At 49.1% G+C, this 16,731-nt stretch overlaps 2 protein-coding genes across 2 annotated transcripts in view; one reads left to right on the top strand and one right to left on the bottom strand.

Moving 5' to 3' along the window:
• drd3 (dopamine receptor D3) overlaps positions 1-675 on the top strand; it is a 2,700-nt gene extending 2,025 nt beyond the window's left edge. Inside the window, exon 3 of the mRNA XM_067252250.1 lies at positions 670-675. Coding sequence (XP_067108351.1) covers positions 670-675 — 6 coding nt within the window. The remainder of the gene's footprint in view (positions 1-669) is intronic.
• A 7,672-nt stretch (positions 676-8,347) lies between these two features.
• Positions 8,348-16,416, bottom strand: qtrt2 (queuine tRNA-ribosyltransferase accessory subunit 2). Its single transcript, XM_067252246.1, has 9 exons — positions 16,402-16,416; positions 15,754-15,959; positions 15,607-15,662; positions 14,272-14,348; positions 13,961-14,170; positions 13,667-13,866; positions 12,268-12,437; positions 8,798-8,912; positions 8,348-8,663 (listed from the first exon to the last, which is right to left on the bottom strand). The coding sequence occupies exons 2-9, from the start codon at positions 15,951-15,953 to the stop codon at positions 8,348-8,350; spliced, it is 1,344 nt and encodes a 447-aa protein (XP_067108347.1). The 5' UTR covers positions 15,954-15,959; positions 16,402-16,416.
• Positions 16,417-16,731: the final 315 nt, after the last annotated feature.

The raw sequence follows: 16,731 nt of genomic DNA, 5'->3' as shown, positions 1-16,731 counted from the left end.
ATACCTGGATTAGGCCCAACCAACATGTTCAACCCCCCCCCCCCCCCCCCCCCCCCCCCCCCCCGCCTCCCCTCTTTCCATTCTTCACCCCACTCTCATACTTCCCTCAAGTGTGTGATTCAATCCTCTTGGCATCACCCCATCTGTGGCACATTCTACTCCGTAATTACATGTGTGTGTGTGTGTTTGTGTGCGTGTGCGACTCTCGGCTCTGATTGTAACCTGCCATGTATCGACCGCTCTGTGATATTGCATGTGAGAGTGTGATTTGGAATGCCAACGGTTTGTGTGTCCCAAAGAGCGTGTGTGTGTGTGTGTATGTATATGTGTTTGTATTGACTGGTGCATCACTGAACAGGTCACTCACTGTCTGCATGTGAACACCAGTGATGGATTCTGCACGACCTCCAGAGGCAGGGGAAGAGGAGGCCGACAGGCTGGACATATTGGTCGACTAACTCAGGCCTGAGATCAACATGAAAGGGTACAAAAAACAATGTTTGAGGTGTAAAACACGTTTCTCACAGTCGATTCTTCTTCTCTCATGTATATTCCCGTCTAATCAAGCACTTTCTTTGTGCAATTTCGCTATCACATACTGGGGGCATCACATACTCTCATGCCTTCCATTCTCTTTTGGTCTCCAACCCTCCAACACTTTCTCTCCAGAGGTAGCAAGCCCCTGCTAGCCTGCCACCCTTGTGAAACTGTTTAATTAAATCTGTGGATGTAGAGACCCACAAGGGGAACAATGCAAAATCGCTGAACACAAATGAATGGAAATGAATGGGGCCTATCCTTTGCCCTGTTTCAGCACAAAGGTTGGAAAGATCCATGCATCTCCCTGTGCTCATCTTGAACAGACACACATGCACACACACACATGCAACACACACACATCCACGCGCACACCCACACACACACACAACACCCACACACAACACTTTCCTCTTCCCCTTTGCCATTGTTAACATCCTGTTACTTCTCTTCACAAAAGTATATTGGTGTAAGTTTAGCTGTGCCAAATGGCTTGAGTATTCTTAACAGAATTTCTCCTTCCTCGTAATGGGAAACATTCAGGGCATTTCCACGGCATGAGCCACATTCTGGGAAAATGAAGGACACAGTAATGCTCTCACACACACACACACACACACACAAAACACACACAACACACATGCAGAGGGGGTACAGTTTGCAGTGCTTTGGGGCAGACTCAGCTGCAAACTGTAGCCTCATTCCCCCCAGCTGTCCCTGTGCCCCTTCTACAAAACAAACTCTCCATCTTCCCTCCCTCTGTCTCGTTCCCCTCCCTCTCTCCTTCTCTCCCCTCTGTCTGTCTGTCTTTCTACCTCCCTCTCCCCTTCTAGAAAACAATCCCCCTCCCTCCCTCCCTCCTCCCCTCCCTCCCTCCCTCCCCTCCCTCCCTCCCTCCCTCCCTCCCTCCCTCTCTCCCTGCCTGCCTGCCTGCCTCCCACCCTCCCTCCCTCCCTCTCCCTCTCTCTCTCTCTCTCTCTCTCTCTCTCCTCTCCCTCTCCCTCTCCCTCTCCCTCTCCCTCTCCCTCTCCCTCCACCCTCCCTCCCTCCCCCTCCCCTCCCTCCCTCCCTCCCTCCCTCCCTCCCTCCCTCTCCCTCCCCTCCCTCCCCTCCCTCCCTCCCTCCCTCCCTCCCTCTCTCTCTCTCTCTCTCTCTCTCTCTCTCTCTCTCTCCTCTTCTCTCTCTCTCTCCTCTCTCTCTCCTCTCTCTCCCCTCCCTCCCTCCCTCCCTCCCTCCCTCCCTCCCTCCCTCCCTCCCTCCCTCTCCCTCCCTCCCTCCCTCCCTCCCTCTCCCTCCCTCCCTCCCTCCCTCCCTCCCCTCCCTCTGTCTCACCCCGTCCGTGTAACTAGCCATCCCATCTGGGTCAAAGCCTCAGACCAACACAAACATGCTGCTCTCCCGCACTGTGCCACCAGCACCGAGAGGAAACAAAGAAGATGGCTTCTGGCTGAACATCCCAAAACAAACATACTAGACCCAATCAATGAAAACAATACGCTGGTGACCTCCACACATGCTGACTAATTCCACGTTTTCTTACCCCCCCCCCCCTCTCTCTCTCCCCCTCCCCCCCCCCCCCCCCTCTCTCTCTCTCTCTCGGTGGATCACACACACACACACGTACCCTGAGTGGTCAAGTAGCTGTCTTCATCAGTTGTTTGATGTTTTGTGTGGTGGTGAGTAAGACGGCGGTGCAAGGAGATTTGTGTGTGAGCGCGTGCTGTCAGACAGCAGTTTAATCAGCCGCATCATGGAGCTGTGCCAGTCTGTGTGCAACGCTCCGGTCTGGACAGGACATCGCTTCCACACTGAGGGGCATCACTCACCCTGGGCCAATGAGGCGAGGGATGAGATTATGATCATCGTGAGTGTAGTACATCACAGATAAAGTGGGCTGTCCTGCTCAGTGTTGATTCCTGGAAGTGTCACGCTGTGTTCACCAGAGGGAGGAGCGTACAAATCCAGAACCAGAACCTTCCAGAACCTTCCAGAACCTTCCAGAAGGCAGTGTCAGACCTGGGGCCGCGAGGCAAAATCAACCGAAACCAAAAACATCAGGGAGGAATGTCACCTCAGAGTCCCCAACCCTTCCCTGATCTCAAACATTAACTAGTCTTTGCCCCGGTCCATTTGTCCATCTGCCCTCCCGCCCCTTCGATGACCCCCTTCTCATTCTGCTTCTCCTGCTCCAGCATGGCAACCTCCTCCTTACCTCCTCCTCTCTTCCTCCTCACCTCTCCTCCTCCTCACCTCCTCTCCTCCTCCTCACCTCTCCTCCTCACCTCCCCCTCACCTCCTCCTCCTGTCCCTCCTCCTCACCTCCTCCTCACCTCTCCTCCTCCTCACCTCCCCCTCACCTCCTCTCCTGTCCTCCTCCTCCTCCTCACCTCCTCCTCCTCACCTCTCCTCCTCCTCACCTCCCCCTCACCTCCTCCTCACCTCTCCTCCTCCTCACCTCCTCCTCTCCTTCTCCTCACCTCCCCCTCTCCTCCTCCTCACCTCCCCCTCACCTCCCTCCTCTGTGCAGACCTACAGTGGTGAAGGAAAGTGGGACTGACAACCAAAGCGCCTCCACTTTTGATCTTTCTCAAAGAACCCCTAATCCTGTCTTAATGCTTTCTGGCCCTCTGAGGCCATTTAAATAGGCTCTCCGTAGAGCAGCACTGCTACTGGGGGTTTTCACCCAGCTGAAACCATCCGTCACAACGAAATCTAATATATATACTAGTCTGTAAGTCGACCATGCAGTCCCCTTCTATTCCCTCCACCCTCATCCCCACACCTCTCCCTTTCTTCTCTCTATCACTTCTCTCCACACACACACACACCACATACACACATTTCCCATCAAAAGCCTGCTCTTGTGATTAGTAGACGAGAACTCTAGCCTCAGAGCTGAAAGTCACATCTAGAAAAGCGAAGAAAAGCGAGAAAATATTCCTGTGCCATATCTGCCAAGTCTCTCCTGCGACCTAAGTGGCCCCATGCAACAGCAATCCTCCCCAGCCTCCCTCCCTCTCCGCTCAGCACGAGGCTCGGCTGAAGCTGAACTTCCTCCACAGGAGAAGCCGTGGATCACATTCTCAAGCAGCTGATTACTGTTTGATCAAGCACCTAGTGGTAACGTTTCAAGTTGTGTCACACTCCTTAGAAACTCAACTGCTTTGAGGTGATTTAACCCTTTCTAACTGGCGGCACTCTAGTTACAAGGGCTTTAACACAAATCCACCTCATATTTGCATCTGTTTACATCAATCAAGAGGGAGAGACACCCTCTCTTTTTCCTCCCCCACCACCATCTCACCTCATAACATCCACTGTTAGTGCGGCTATGGTGTACCTTTCTACATCCAACTCTTATGATTCTAAAACATTCACCCTCTCTTTTTCCTCCCCCACCACCATCTCACATCATAACATCCACTGTTAGTGCGGCTATGGTGTACCTTTCTACATCCAACTCTTATGATTCTAGAACATTCTGAAGAGGTTCCGGTTTCGTAAACTCCGTTTTTTTGGCACCCTGATGTTTTCTCAGCGAATCCCTAACACAGCCCAGCGGATGGCTGCAAATGAAAAATGCTCCTCTGTATTCTCTCTATCCTCCCCTGACAGACCCAGACTCACCAGCCCTGCGGTCAAGCGTGAGTGAGTCCGTGAGATTATTACCGGTGTGTCAGGAGACTGTTGATGCTGTTCCAAAACGTTTACCCCCTCCCCACCCTCCCTGTCACCCCCTGGTGCGTCCAATGATTTGTACCTTACAAATGCCACAAGTTTATTTTAGGGTTTGCATAAATAAATCATGACATCCTGCACAGGAATACAAGAATTGCAATTGGATAGGCAACCGTTTGAATAAATCATCAGGCCTGTGTGTGGACTGGACTGGCTGGAAGACAACGTGACAGCCATCCTGCTGCAATCCTGCCTGTCTCATTTCCATCTCTATGACACTGGGAGCCTCATTAACTACTGTATATTTCCACAATCAAGAGTGATTAGTTCCATTTAACCCTTGTGCTGCCTTCGGGTCACATGACCCAAAGGTTCATAACGAACCATCGTTGTGTTTACCCAATTTTACCCAATACAAAAACAAATTAAAATAATTTTATTTTAACCTTTGCAATGTGGGGGGTCTGAGACAGCCTAGCTGTTAAAAGAAAATGCTTCACTTTGTCTTTGTATGTGGTAAATCATGGAGAGATACACACATGGAGACATACACACATGGAGAGATACACACATGGAGAGATACAGGTCCAGCTAACCAACCGTGGTAATTTTTCACCTATGGGATTTGTCAACAAAGCAGACGTGGACTTTGCCCCGTGGACCTGACCCATGCCCTCTCCTGACCCCTCACCTTAGTCCACGTAAAGATCATCCGATTTCTAAACATCACAGAAACTTGAGGTTTGATTTGATGCTGCATTGGGAAACGTTCTACGACCACAATCAATTTATTGCATAACTTTCTTGCCAAGTGCAGAAAGTATTTTAACTTTTGCCATATCCAGTAGCAGTGGAATATGCTGGAACAGGCTTGGATTTAGCAGTCTACTGTGACAAAGGCCCAGGTCGCCCCCAAGGAGATTTTCCTTCAAATCATATTAGGGTGTAAGAGAGCGGCATGCACGTGCAGAGGCCAGGGGATCTGTTCACCCAGACGTCATGAGCGCTAATGCTATAACCTTGCCTCAATATTTCATCAGAGTGCTTAAACCTACAAGTTATACATTTCATTTCTAAAAGGTACAGGGACTGAAATGAAATATTCAGACAGACCATGACCCTTTAGACAGGAGGTCTATCCCCAGCGGATCTGAAATCTCGTGACAAGGTAACAGCTTGAATTAATCCAAAGACATCAGGGAGGTATACCTGCTCTGAGTCACTCAGTCATAGACCTCTGCATGAAGACCTGCCCGTCGCACCCAACTGCCATGGGTCAGAAGTTACAATGGGGACAGGAGGAGGATTAGAAATCCAATGGTTGCCCTGTTCGATGTTCTCCTCATTTGTCATTGTGGAGAACGGGGAGCACAGATTTGACTCACGCAAACTGACATTTTGTCTTAGTGATTTAAGAGGACTTTTGGAGTTCAGCCTACTTTGAAACAACTTGAAATCGACGAGGGAAATATCGTTCACTTTTCATGCAGCGCCACAAGGCAACATTGCGCCGAGGATATAGAACTGGCTGTCCAACCAGTTGTTTTTTTTTTTTTACAACCTAATTCCTGTTCAATTGCAGTGACTTGGAAAACATCTTGGGGGAACAACTAATGCTCTCACACAGTCATCCTCTCTCTTGATCACAGTTGCATCTTTCATCAAAGCAGCGGCGGTTTCTGGAAGGGTACGATGGATGGCCTCTTCGGTTTCAACTGCATGCTATCAACGGCAGTCGATAACAATCTGGCTGTGTGTGAAGTGCAAGATAAAATGACACCTTATACAGGAAAGTTTTGGGAGGGAGGTGAAGGCAGGGAAACTTTTAATGATCGCTGGAGCCGCTCTGTCAATGTAATTGGTTCAAACGAGCTGTGTGGCCCACCTGCTGCGTTCGTGCCACTTTTAAATGCAAATAGTTCCCAGTCTCTCACACTTCCGTAGCAGACCTGTGACACACACAAACACACACTGGTTTCTTATTTACCGTGGTCTCCTCTCGGGACACACGAAAATACACCAGCTGCTGTATTGCTGAATCTCATCCTGACAGACATACACATCACACATGTGGCTCAATAAAAACTCAAGCACAAACCACTCAGGAAAATTCTCATGCGAATTCTCGCAAGCGTAGCACATTTTCTTTTACCACCCATACAGTTATAGTCATAGTCCTTCAATTACAGCCTCAATCTTTCACTAATATAGTCCCCTTCGCCCTCTTCCTGCCGCGGAGACGCCGCGGTCTGCCACATCCGTGTCGGTCCTCGACAGAACTAACGATGGAGATGACAACCGGAACCTCTAGTTAACCTCAAAAAAATCCCCTGGGTTCCACTATCCTGACATAAACCATCGCATATGTATGCATTCGCATAACATAGCTGCATTTGGAATGCACAATATAGTTTTTTTCATTCCAGAGAGACATTCCCAACAGGCTTACAAGTGTATGGGTTTACTGAATGTGTGCATTTTCTGAATGCATAATAGCAATAGATAAAGCCCTCAGGTAAAAAGCACATACTTTTCCAATTTATTAGACATGGCAAATCTATCATCAAATACCTGATCAAGTGCGAAAATATTAGATATAAAAAGAAAGAACATCCTTGTTTTAGATCAATCTAAACTGATTATTAATAAAGCACATAGATGGTTTCAAAAGAAAACACTGGTCCAATACCTGAGGTATTCAACTTTTACATCTTAAAAGTGAAGTGGATATGAGGCCAAACAAAACAATAATGTCATGAGGAACATATAGTGTTGACAACATATCGATGGAGGATGCGAGACAGAGACTTCCTGCTGTATGTTCATTGGTTAATCAGCACGACCTTCTCTCCCAGCGCTCCTGCTCCTGGACCAGTTATGTTAAGGAGGCTGGAGGACATTACTCATCCACTGGACTGGAATGGGACCATGTCAGGTGGGACGCCAGGGTGACGCCATGGTCGATACTCTGCTGTCCCCTATACCGTTACTCTCTCTCTCTCCTTATGAAACCTACCCCCTCTTTCCCCTCCTCTCCCCTCCTCTCCTCTCCTTTCCCCTCCTCTCCTTTCCCCTCCACTCCTTTCCCCTCCTCTCCTTTCCCCCCTCTCCTTTCCCCTCTCCTCCTGTCTCTCTTCTTCCCCTCCTCTCCTCTCCCTCTCCTGTCTCTCTTTTCTCCTCTCCTCTCCTCTCCTGTCTCTCTTCTTTCCCTCCTCTCCCTCTCCTGTCTCTCTCCTCTTCCCCTCCTCTCCCTCTCCTGTCTCTCTCCTCTTCCCCTCCTATCTCTCTCTTCCCCTCCTATCCCTCTCCTGTCTCTCTTCTCTCCTGTCTCTCCTCTTCCCCTCCTCTCCTCTCCCCTCCTCTCCCTCTCCTGTCTCTCCTCTTCCCCTCTCCTCTCCTGTCTCTCCTCTCCTGTCTCTCTTCTTTCCCTCCTCTCCCTCTCCTGTCTCTCTCCTCTTCCCCTCCTCTCCCTCTCCTGTCTCTCTCCTCTTCCCCTCCTATCCCTCTCCTGTCTCTCTTCTCTCCTGTCTCTCCTCTTCCACTCCTCTCCTCTCCCTCTCCTGTCTCTCCTCTCCTCTCCCCTCCTCTCCTGTCTCCTCTCCTGTCTCTCTTCTTTTCCTCCTCTCCCTCTCCTGTCTCTCTCCTCTTCCCCTCCTATCCCTCTCCTGTCTCTCTTCTCTCCTCTCCTGTCTCTCCTCTCCTGTCTCTCCTCTCCCCTCCTCTCCTCTCCCTCTCCTGTCTCTCCTCTTCCCCTCCTCTCCCTCTCCTGTATGTCCTTTCTTGGCTCTCCTCTCCCTCTTCTGTTTCCCACCTGTCCTCTTCAGTTCAAGGGGAGGGAAATACTCAGGAAATGGTTCTGACAAGGGCGAAAACGACAGTGTCATCGCCGCCCTTCCTCCTCCTCCATCTCCTCTTCCCCTTTAAGAGCCGAGCCTAAACTCTGACCCTGAAACCTTTTCCGCTCCTTCAAGTGATAATGCTCCTGGTCTGACCGAGCAGGTGGAACCAATTAGAGTGAAGCCCTGACAATACAGTCAGCAGACTGGTGATCCCTGCAAGGAACCAGCCCTCTTCACATCAACCCCCACCCACCCCCTCCTCCCTGTTCTCCACCCTCACCAACTCAGCTCCGCTAGTCCTCATCCTTTACCACATCCCCGCTCCTCTCCCCGCTCCTCCCCCCGCTCCTCTCCCCGCTCCTCCCCCCGCTCCTCCCCCCGCTCCTCCCCCGCAGTACTCTTCTCTTGAGGGCATCCAACTGCCCGCTGGCTAGCGCCCCCCTCAGGGCGGAGAAGAAAGAGCAGTAGTGGGCCGTGTTGTGGAGCATGAGCAGGACTCCGGCGAGAAGCTCATTGGTCACCAGGAGGTGATGCAGGTACGCCCTCTGGTGGTTCCGGCAGCAGTAGCAGCCACACCCCTCCACCAGGGGCCCGAAGTCCTCCCTAAACCTGCAGGTCACAGGGCCAAAGGTCATGGGTCAGAAACGTGCACTGGTCAAGCTCTACCTCCGAGAGCAGACGATCTGAAGAACAAGGTCGACCAGATAACCTGGAGTGAATCCTCAGGGGAGAGAGAAACCAACCTCTTGTCTTTCAGGTTGATCTCAAACCGAGTCATCTGGGTCTGGTCCTCTCCAACACAGTCTCCTGGTCTCTCCACGGTCTCTCCTGCTGAGATCCCCTCATCCTGCTGCAGCACTGCCCAAACACACGCCAATCACAACGCTGTCCAACTCCACAGGAACGTGGGCCAATCCAATCTCTTCCTACAGCCCCCCTGCCGTCCCTCAAACAAACCTCTCCTCTCGTATTCCAAATCCATACAACCGAAACCAATTGCACTCCATTATGTCCTAATTTCACGCTGCTATCCCTTCTAAAAAAAGGCAGTATTTACTTGATTCCACCATCTCTCTCTCTCTCTCTCACACACATGCACGCACGCACACATCAACAAACAAACAAACAAAAAAATCCCCCCCATCCATGCACAAACAGTATAAGCTTCCAGTCCTCCCAGCTTCATTAAAGAGTTATCAGGCACTTCCATCCAGAGAGAAGCTACGGTCACCAGAAGGGCAAGATGAGCGATACAGGCAGGGAGAGAGAGAGGGAGACGTATCGAGGGAGAGAGGGGAGGGAAGGGGGGGCAGGTACGCGAAAGGAAGAAGCAGGGTGAAACCAGGAGGGGCTGGGAGAGGGAAAACAAACAGATGGGAGTGAAAATGGAAGAAGAGTTGAACTACAAAGGCAAGAGTTGAAAGAGACATGAAGAAAGAGGGAGGGGGGGATGGGTCTGTTGACCAAACAAGGTAGTCCGGCGAGAGAAACAGTGAGATGGGAGGACGAAAAGAAACAAAAAAAGGAAATGAGAGCAGGAGAAGAAAGGCGAGCCGAGAGAAAGGACAGATGTGAGATAAAGTGAGCTTTTGTGGGAATGAGAGACAGAGATTAAGATGAGGGGGAGACTAGCCCTCTCAGGGTAGACAGGAGGAGGGGGGGGCCAGGGAGAGGAGGTGGAGGGAGAGGAGGTGGCCTCCAGTATGAGCCGTCGGGCCAGAGCAGAGGCAGATTGTGGTGACACTCTGACACCACGTCCCCACGGACCACTCTAATTGGCTGAGGAGGGATTTGGAGTCTTTTTTGGGCTCGGTTTGCCGACACCGGCCCTGCACTCACCTCTAGCGAACTCCATTACATTCCTTGTGAAGAATCGATTAGTTCTGTCTGACACTAAACCCCTACTTGATATGGAGCTTTGCATTTCTGGCACATTAGTCTGGCACATGTTTGCCTCCTAGCTGTGTCTAGCAGATATACGCTCCCATCTCGTGTCAGATAACATGACCGGGCATGATTTAATTGAAATTGTCACTGAAACTCATTAAGTCTTGGTATCTCTGCTTACATACTCCATCTGACCAGAGGCTCGAAAATACAATCTAGCTCCACCAAAGACATACAACACACGTTACGCTCTGCCTATGAACTGGAAGCGAGACATCACGCAAGTGTGTTCATTAATTCACAATGCCTAGCCAGAGCGGCTGCTCTTAAAGAGATCTGAATCCATAGAGGAGGGATATCTCACACAGGGAAAAGGCTTCATATCGACCGCACTGGGGTGAAAATCCCCCTCCAGAATTTCTAACAGAATAAATATCTTGCTCATGTTCATCAGCATCTTGACCATTGGTTGTCTGCAACATAAGCACAATAAGAATGCTCGTCTTTGATCAGGCCCCTATCTAGGGCCGTTGTTAGACTTAAAACTCACACAAGGCCTCTATTCATTTACATTTACATTGTCATTTGACAGACGCTCTTATCCAGAGCGATTCACAGTAAGTACAGGGACATTCTCCCCGAGGCAAGTAGGGTGAAGTGCCTTGCCCAAGGACACAACGTCATCTGGCACGGCCGGGAATCGAACTGGCAACCTTCAGATTACTAGCCCGCTTCCCTAACCGCTCAGCCACCTGACTCTCTATTCATATCACTGTTTTTTCTTCCAAGCGTGCTGCGCACAATGCACTTGGCAGCTTTGGCAGGGACATCATAGTTAATGCGAGCGCTCACATTTTTTTCGCCTTCATTTGAGCGCAAATACTGTTTTCTTTTTAGCTTTATGTAATATGGTTTTTATGTTTTAGTCAAAATAAGATGATCGGTAGGCCTATCATTTAGAAACTTTCTTTAGTTTTGTAATGTTTTCTTAGCCTACATCAATTCTGACTTGTGTGCCGAGTCCGACACCTGGACTTCTGTGTGCGTGCTGCAGTGGCTATTTAGCAAGCTCAGAAGAGCGCGCTGATATGGAATTCTGCATGCATCGGTTTGTGTTTTCGGTTAAGCTGCTTTGATTTTACAAGCGTTGATTGGGATACTGTGTTTATTTTTTCCGGGATTATCAATGTAAATGAATGCACTGACTAATAAAGTAAATTGTTAAAACTTAAACTTTAGATTTTACTGGGGCACAGCAGATTTATACTGGGGCACGTGCCCCAGTATAAAGGGTCTAACGACCCCCCTGCCCCTATCTCACGCACCATCCTGCTGTGGTAACATAACAAGGATTATCTCCAGAAACATAAATTCCGTCAGTACAATGAAACTCATCCCTGTAGCTTTCAATCCTCATGTTTAGGTTCATGACTCTTGCAATATTTACTCTCATCTAGATTCTGGTCCTTGTGATGTTTAGGAGTGTGAGAGGTGTGGATGGGTGATGGAAGTACACAAAGCCCCTGTCCCCTCATAAGAACGAGCACAGCTGTTCACATATTGCTTTTCAACAATAAAATCCTTTCAGCTATCTGATCTTAGTGGCAAACCATACCTATAGTACATCCTCATGAAAACAGAACACTTCCGATTTTTCCTTTCCAATTTTACCCTCAAATCAGACATGTAGCTCTGAGATGATCTCATCCCGTGTCTGTATAGTGTGTTTGTCTGTTAACCCTTGTGTTATCTTCGGGTCATTCTGACCCATCAGTCATTGTGACCCACCGTCGTCTTGCGACAACTTTACCACATACAAAAACAAATGTTTTTGTATTGGGTAAAATTGGGTAAACACAACGATGGTTCGTTATGAACCTTTGGGTCATGTGACCCGAAGGCAGCACAAGGGTTAAGAAAGGTTAGGATTGTGCGGAGTAGGACCCCCTGGCCCAGCTGCCGAGGGCAGGGTTTCCCACAGCACTTTGCAGTTAAGGCGGCCTAAGTTAAGGCCTAAGCAACACACGCCTGCCGCCTTAAGTACTTTATTAAAAAATAAATAAATAAATGAGCAATATCCGCCGTGTTACTCTGTCCCGTTTTCTCCCTTTCATTCCAAACCATGACCAACGGCAGTCTCCCTTCTCTGCAGAACGCATAAAAATGCTTTTTATTTTTATGTATTTTTTTACTTTTGGTCCACCCCCCCGTCCCCCGGCAAACCCCACCCTACCACCTTAACTAACACATTTTATGCTGGAAATCCTGTGAGGTTTAGGAAACACAGGCAGAAAGGGGGCCAACAAGTGACAGTACTGCAGCACACCTGAGGGGGGCGCTGTACCTGCTCTCTCAGGGTCGGGGCTGATGTCGAAGTCGAAGCAGAGGGCGCAGCCTCTCTCCGTCACCTGGAAGGGGAAGAAGCTCTCAAACAGGTCCACGCCGGCCTCCACGCACGCCAGAACCTCATCAGGCCGCCCCACGCCTTGCAGTAGCCTGACACATGCACACACACACACGGAAACAAAGTAAATGAGCAAGTAAAGAAAACATTCCAGACAAACCTACGCTACAAACACATACACAAGATACTGGGACACAAATAAGCAGATTACAGCCCTTTCCTGCAGTTGCTGATGATTCATGTTTGTGTGGAGTGGTTCTCCCTGGCTCTCTGCCTCCAGGAGCCAGACCCAGACTCAATTCCCCATTCTCTAATGACTCCACGCAGCCCAGAGGTGGATCACATGCCAGCAGACTGACCCAGAGGGTGGTGCAGCCACTGACCCAGCACAGTCCACATGGAGCTCCTGGTCAGAACCAAACCCAATTAGACCCACAGAGGTGATTCTGGGCCGCTGAATATACAGTCCCGATCCACTTTCCATATCAGCGCCACCAGCTCCTCCATCCACTCCTCCAGGGGCTGGGGTCTGGGGAGGACACTTCCCCACAGATGGGGCTCTGAAGTGAGTGACAAGATGACTAGACTGAGAGCGTAGAGAGAAGTTTGCTCAGTCTCTCTCAAATGCAGGCCCGTATTCCCAGTGTGGCATGAAAGCAGGCTGGTTGCTATGGCTCCCAGGAGAGAAGGAGGGGGTTGCCATGGTTTCAAGAGCGCAAACTAAGTGGAGAGTGATTGGGAGAATAGAAGTGAGGAACGGAGGGATGAAGGCAGGAGGAGGAGGTGGATGGGGGGGTATCAGTCTAAAGCTGGGTCTCCAGCCATGAGGAGAAAAAGAATCTCACTGAGGGTTTAAGAGTTGGGCTGGAGGGGAGAATAATGATTTTGTTCCCGGGATGGAGGGATGGATGGAGGGAGGGAGGGTCAGCGGTATGTCTGTATTTCATCAAGCAATCACTGGTCGAAGAAGCAATTAGGATGTGAGGACAGACACCTGCAGAACAGCAGTAGTGATTGTAGTGAGATGTCAACAGACTTTGATTTAGGTAAACAAGCATGGCGCAGGATTCAATAATGTATGACAGACCGCCTGGAAATTGAGGTCAGACTTTACTTTTAGCACCAATCATTTTGAAAGATGTTGCTAGCATCTTTTCTTTACGTGAACTGACCTACTTATTATTTTACCATTTTCAAAGAATGTCTCATTCAAAGGCATTTTGCCGCAACACCTGGAAAAAACGTTAACCTACGTGGTTAAGGGTTAGGTATAGGTATTAGGCACAGCACATTCAAAGGTGTATGGAACTGTGACACACACCTTGGCTTGTCTTCAGGCAGCTCCTTGATCACCGCGGTGATGAGCTGGGTCCTGAGGTTCTGTTCCATAGAGCCAGTGTGCAGCCCGTCCATACAGAACCCCCCCACGGGCCTCTTGGCTGTCTCTCTGGCTGAGCGCACCCTCTCCTCCAGGGCATCTCCGCCCTCCACCACTCCAAACACCTCCACGCCCTGCAGCTCCTGCAGACACGAGGGGCACAGGTGAGTGGAAGGCGTGCGTGCGTGGGCGAGTGCGTGCGTACGAGATTGCGAGTCGTTGAAAAAAATAAATAACCTGTGTTTTGTGGTGCAGGAGGAGACACTCGTCCAGGTGGGCCAGGGTGCGGTCTACCGACTTGCGGACCCGCTTGCGGGAGGTGTCACTGGGCCAGGTTTCTCCGTCTGCCATGCTCTGGTACCAATCCGGCTGGACGGCCTTCTGGAGCGCCATGAACTTGGCCACCGTTAACTCGATACGCCCACCACTGCCCCACACTGACACAGTCTGCACCCAACACACACAAGCAGCATCCACAGTCAGTGAAGACAGCCCCACCTGGTCCATAGAGAGACATGCGTTCTCTGGGTTGGGATTTGAAGCGTGACCTTGTTGGTGATGTGACCTAGAGGGCTCGGAGCGGCGGGGTCATGAAGAGAGCAGTACAAAACTGTGTCATGAAGACCTGCAGAGAAAACATTTACATTTAGTCATTTAGTAGACACTCTTATCCAGAGCGACTTACTGTAAGTACAGGGACATTCTCCCGAGGCAAGTAGGGTGAAGTGCCTTGCCCAAGGACACAACGTAATTTTGCACGGCCAGGGAATCAAACCGGCAACCTTCTGATAATAGCACGATTCCCTAACCGCTCAGCCATCTGACCCTACTGAAAACAACGACATACAGCAACACTGTATACAGCACAGGACACGGCACTGCAGCAAACTAGCACAGCAGAAGACACCAGCATCACATTGTTTATTATGTTCATTACAGTGTGAAGCTGAGACAGGACAGACAGAAGGTGTGGTCTTATCAGTGAGCCTAGCCGAAGGAGAGGATCAAAGGGGGGGTGGGGGGGGACTACCAACCAAACAACAACAACATGCACTGGTGGCACACTCACTTTTAATTAACCCATCATAGAGCTCACTGGCCCCTCGAGACACAGTGTAATAGTTCTTAGAAAAGTGCTTTCATTATCCTTCCAATTTCAGCTTGCCAAGGGCAAGCCTGATGTTATAGCCAACAACACAGAACAGATGTTTTTCTACGAAATGTTACCAACATTTCATACCCACTTAACACTATTAAGCATAGTTTAATAGGACTATAGTCTATTTTGTGTTTCAGCACTATACTTCAGGTCATGAATAATAAAATTTATATTGAAATCTTCTATGTAACAGTGTTAGATGCTGTGGAAATGGAAGGAAAGAGGTGTTCAACATCATAGATATATATAAACATTAGATGTCTCGTCCTCGTTGCCGGACAACGGAGTCGAACGTCCGCACACGGCGGCCATCTTGCTACAGTCAACTTGTTCACCCATAACATTGTGTTGATGCTACATGTACTTTTTAAATGACCATAACTTGCTCAATTTTCAACCGATTTTGAAACGGTTTGGTTTGTTAACAACGTCAGAGATGTCGGTATGCCACTGCATACTTATGAATAATTGTGTGTTTAAAAAAAAAAATAGAATAGAAGTATGCAGTGGCATAACGACATCTCTGACGTTGATAACAAACCAAACCGTTTCAAAATAGGTTGAAAATTGAGCAAGTTATGGTCATTTAAAAAGTACATGTAGATTCAACACAATGTTATGGGTGAGCGAGTTGACTGTAGCAAGATGGCCGCCATGTGCGGACGTTCAAGACTCCGCCGTAAGACATCTAGTGATATATATATCTGTGTTCAACATCGCCTACCTGCAAACTTCCTGAATCCCTGCTTAAACTCCTCCAACACTTCCTGGTGTTCCGCTCTGGAGTACAAAATAAAATGTAAATGTAAGAGAGAGTAGGCACTGAGGTGACTCAGGTGAATCTGCGTGTGCGAGGGTGTCGGTGTCTCACAGGGTGGATAAGGTGACCTGGGTCAGGGGGGGTAGACTGCCGAGGGTCTGCAGTGTGTCCTGGGTTAGATGAGGTACTGTGCCACAGCGTGTGTACAGCATACAACCAGGGACCTCCAGTGACTGCTGTCCCGTCCTGCCCAGCCCCGTCAGAACCCCCAGCCGACATCCCTGTACCACACGGGACAGCTCCAACTTCATACTGCCCTGGAGATCAAACAGCTGGATTACATCATATTCTCTAACGGTCCTTTGGGATGATGCAAACAGAGGAAAGGACTAGACGTTCATTTTATTGCATTTCTAGTTCACCTACTATTTCTAAGGAAAAGGCTGACTAGAGCTGGACTATGATGAATCAGTGTTGGTTATTGACATTGTTAAACCCATAAGGAATCACATACCCGAGCATCTCTCTGTCTAACTGTGATGAGTGATTCACAGTAGCTAAATAAGCTAACGATAAATAGCGAGGTGAGAAGTCTTGCTGTCTGGCTAGCTCAGCTGTCAATGCGGCACTTGAATACATAGCAATCCAACAAAGCCGAACCTTTCATTAACTACTTCACGATACTAGCAAGTAAGATAAAGTAACCTACTGCTCAGGCAAAATATTTATTCCACACCCTTTCTGCATAAAGTCGCTCACCAGTAAGCAGCTATATCAGCATGTGAGAGGAAGTCGCGGAAATATTACGTCACTAGCTAAACTGTAAGGAATTGGGTTTCACAACAAAATGCTTATATCATAAATAAAGAAATGACTGATGTTAACATGCCTTTATTAGTACGCAGAGAGTGGGTAAAAGATTGTGCAACAGTAAACGAAACATAAGTTAATTAGCGAAAATGTCAAGGCGTCAAGCCTTGGGACAAGAGCTTCCAAGTAACCATAGTTACCAAAGAGACGTTTCTCATACACATGGGAAATGTAGTCGTGTAAGGTCGGGCAGAAGGTCAAGGAGGATGACTTATTCAC

Source organism: Osmerus mordax, chromosome 15 (assembly GCF_038355195.1).
Source record: "Osmerus mordax isolate fOsmMor3 chromosome 15, fOsmMor3.pri, whole genome shotgun sequence".
Taxonomy (NCBI): domain Eukaryota; kingdom Metazoa; phylum Chordata; class Actinopteri; order Osmeriformes; family Osmeridae; genus Osmerus; species Osmerus mordax.
This window is presented reverse-complemented; position numbering and strand designations above follow the sequence as displayed.

What these genes read in the sequence shown, in the direction of transcription:
- qtrt2 (XM_067252246.1), bottom strand. Translation starts at nt 15,953, where the DNA reads ATGAAGTTGGAGCTGTCCCGTGTGGTACAGGGATGTCGGCTGGGGGTT. An exon ending in GGGATTCAGGAAGTTTGCAG is followed by an intron (nt 14,349 to 15,606) that starts GTAGGCGATGTT and finishes TTTTCTCTGCAG; the next exon opens with GTCTTCATGACACAGTTTTG. An exon ending in TCCTGCACCACAAAACACAG is followed by an intron (nt 13,867 to 13,960) that starts GTTATTTATTTT and finishes TCGTGTCTGCAG; the next exon opens with GAGCTGCAGGGCGTGGAGGT.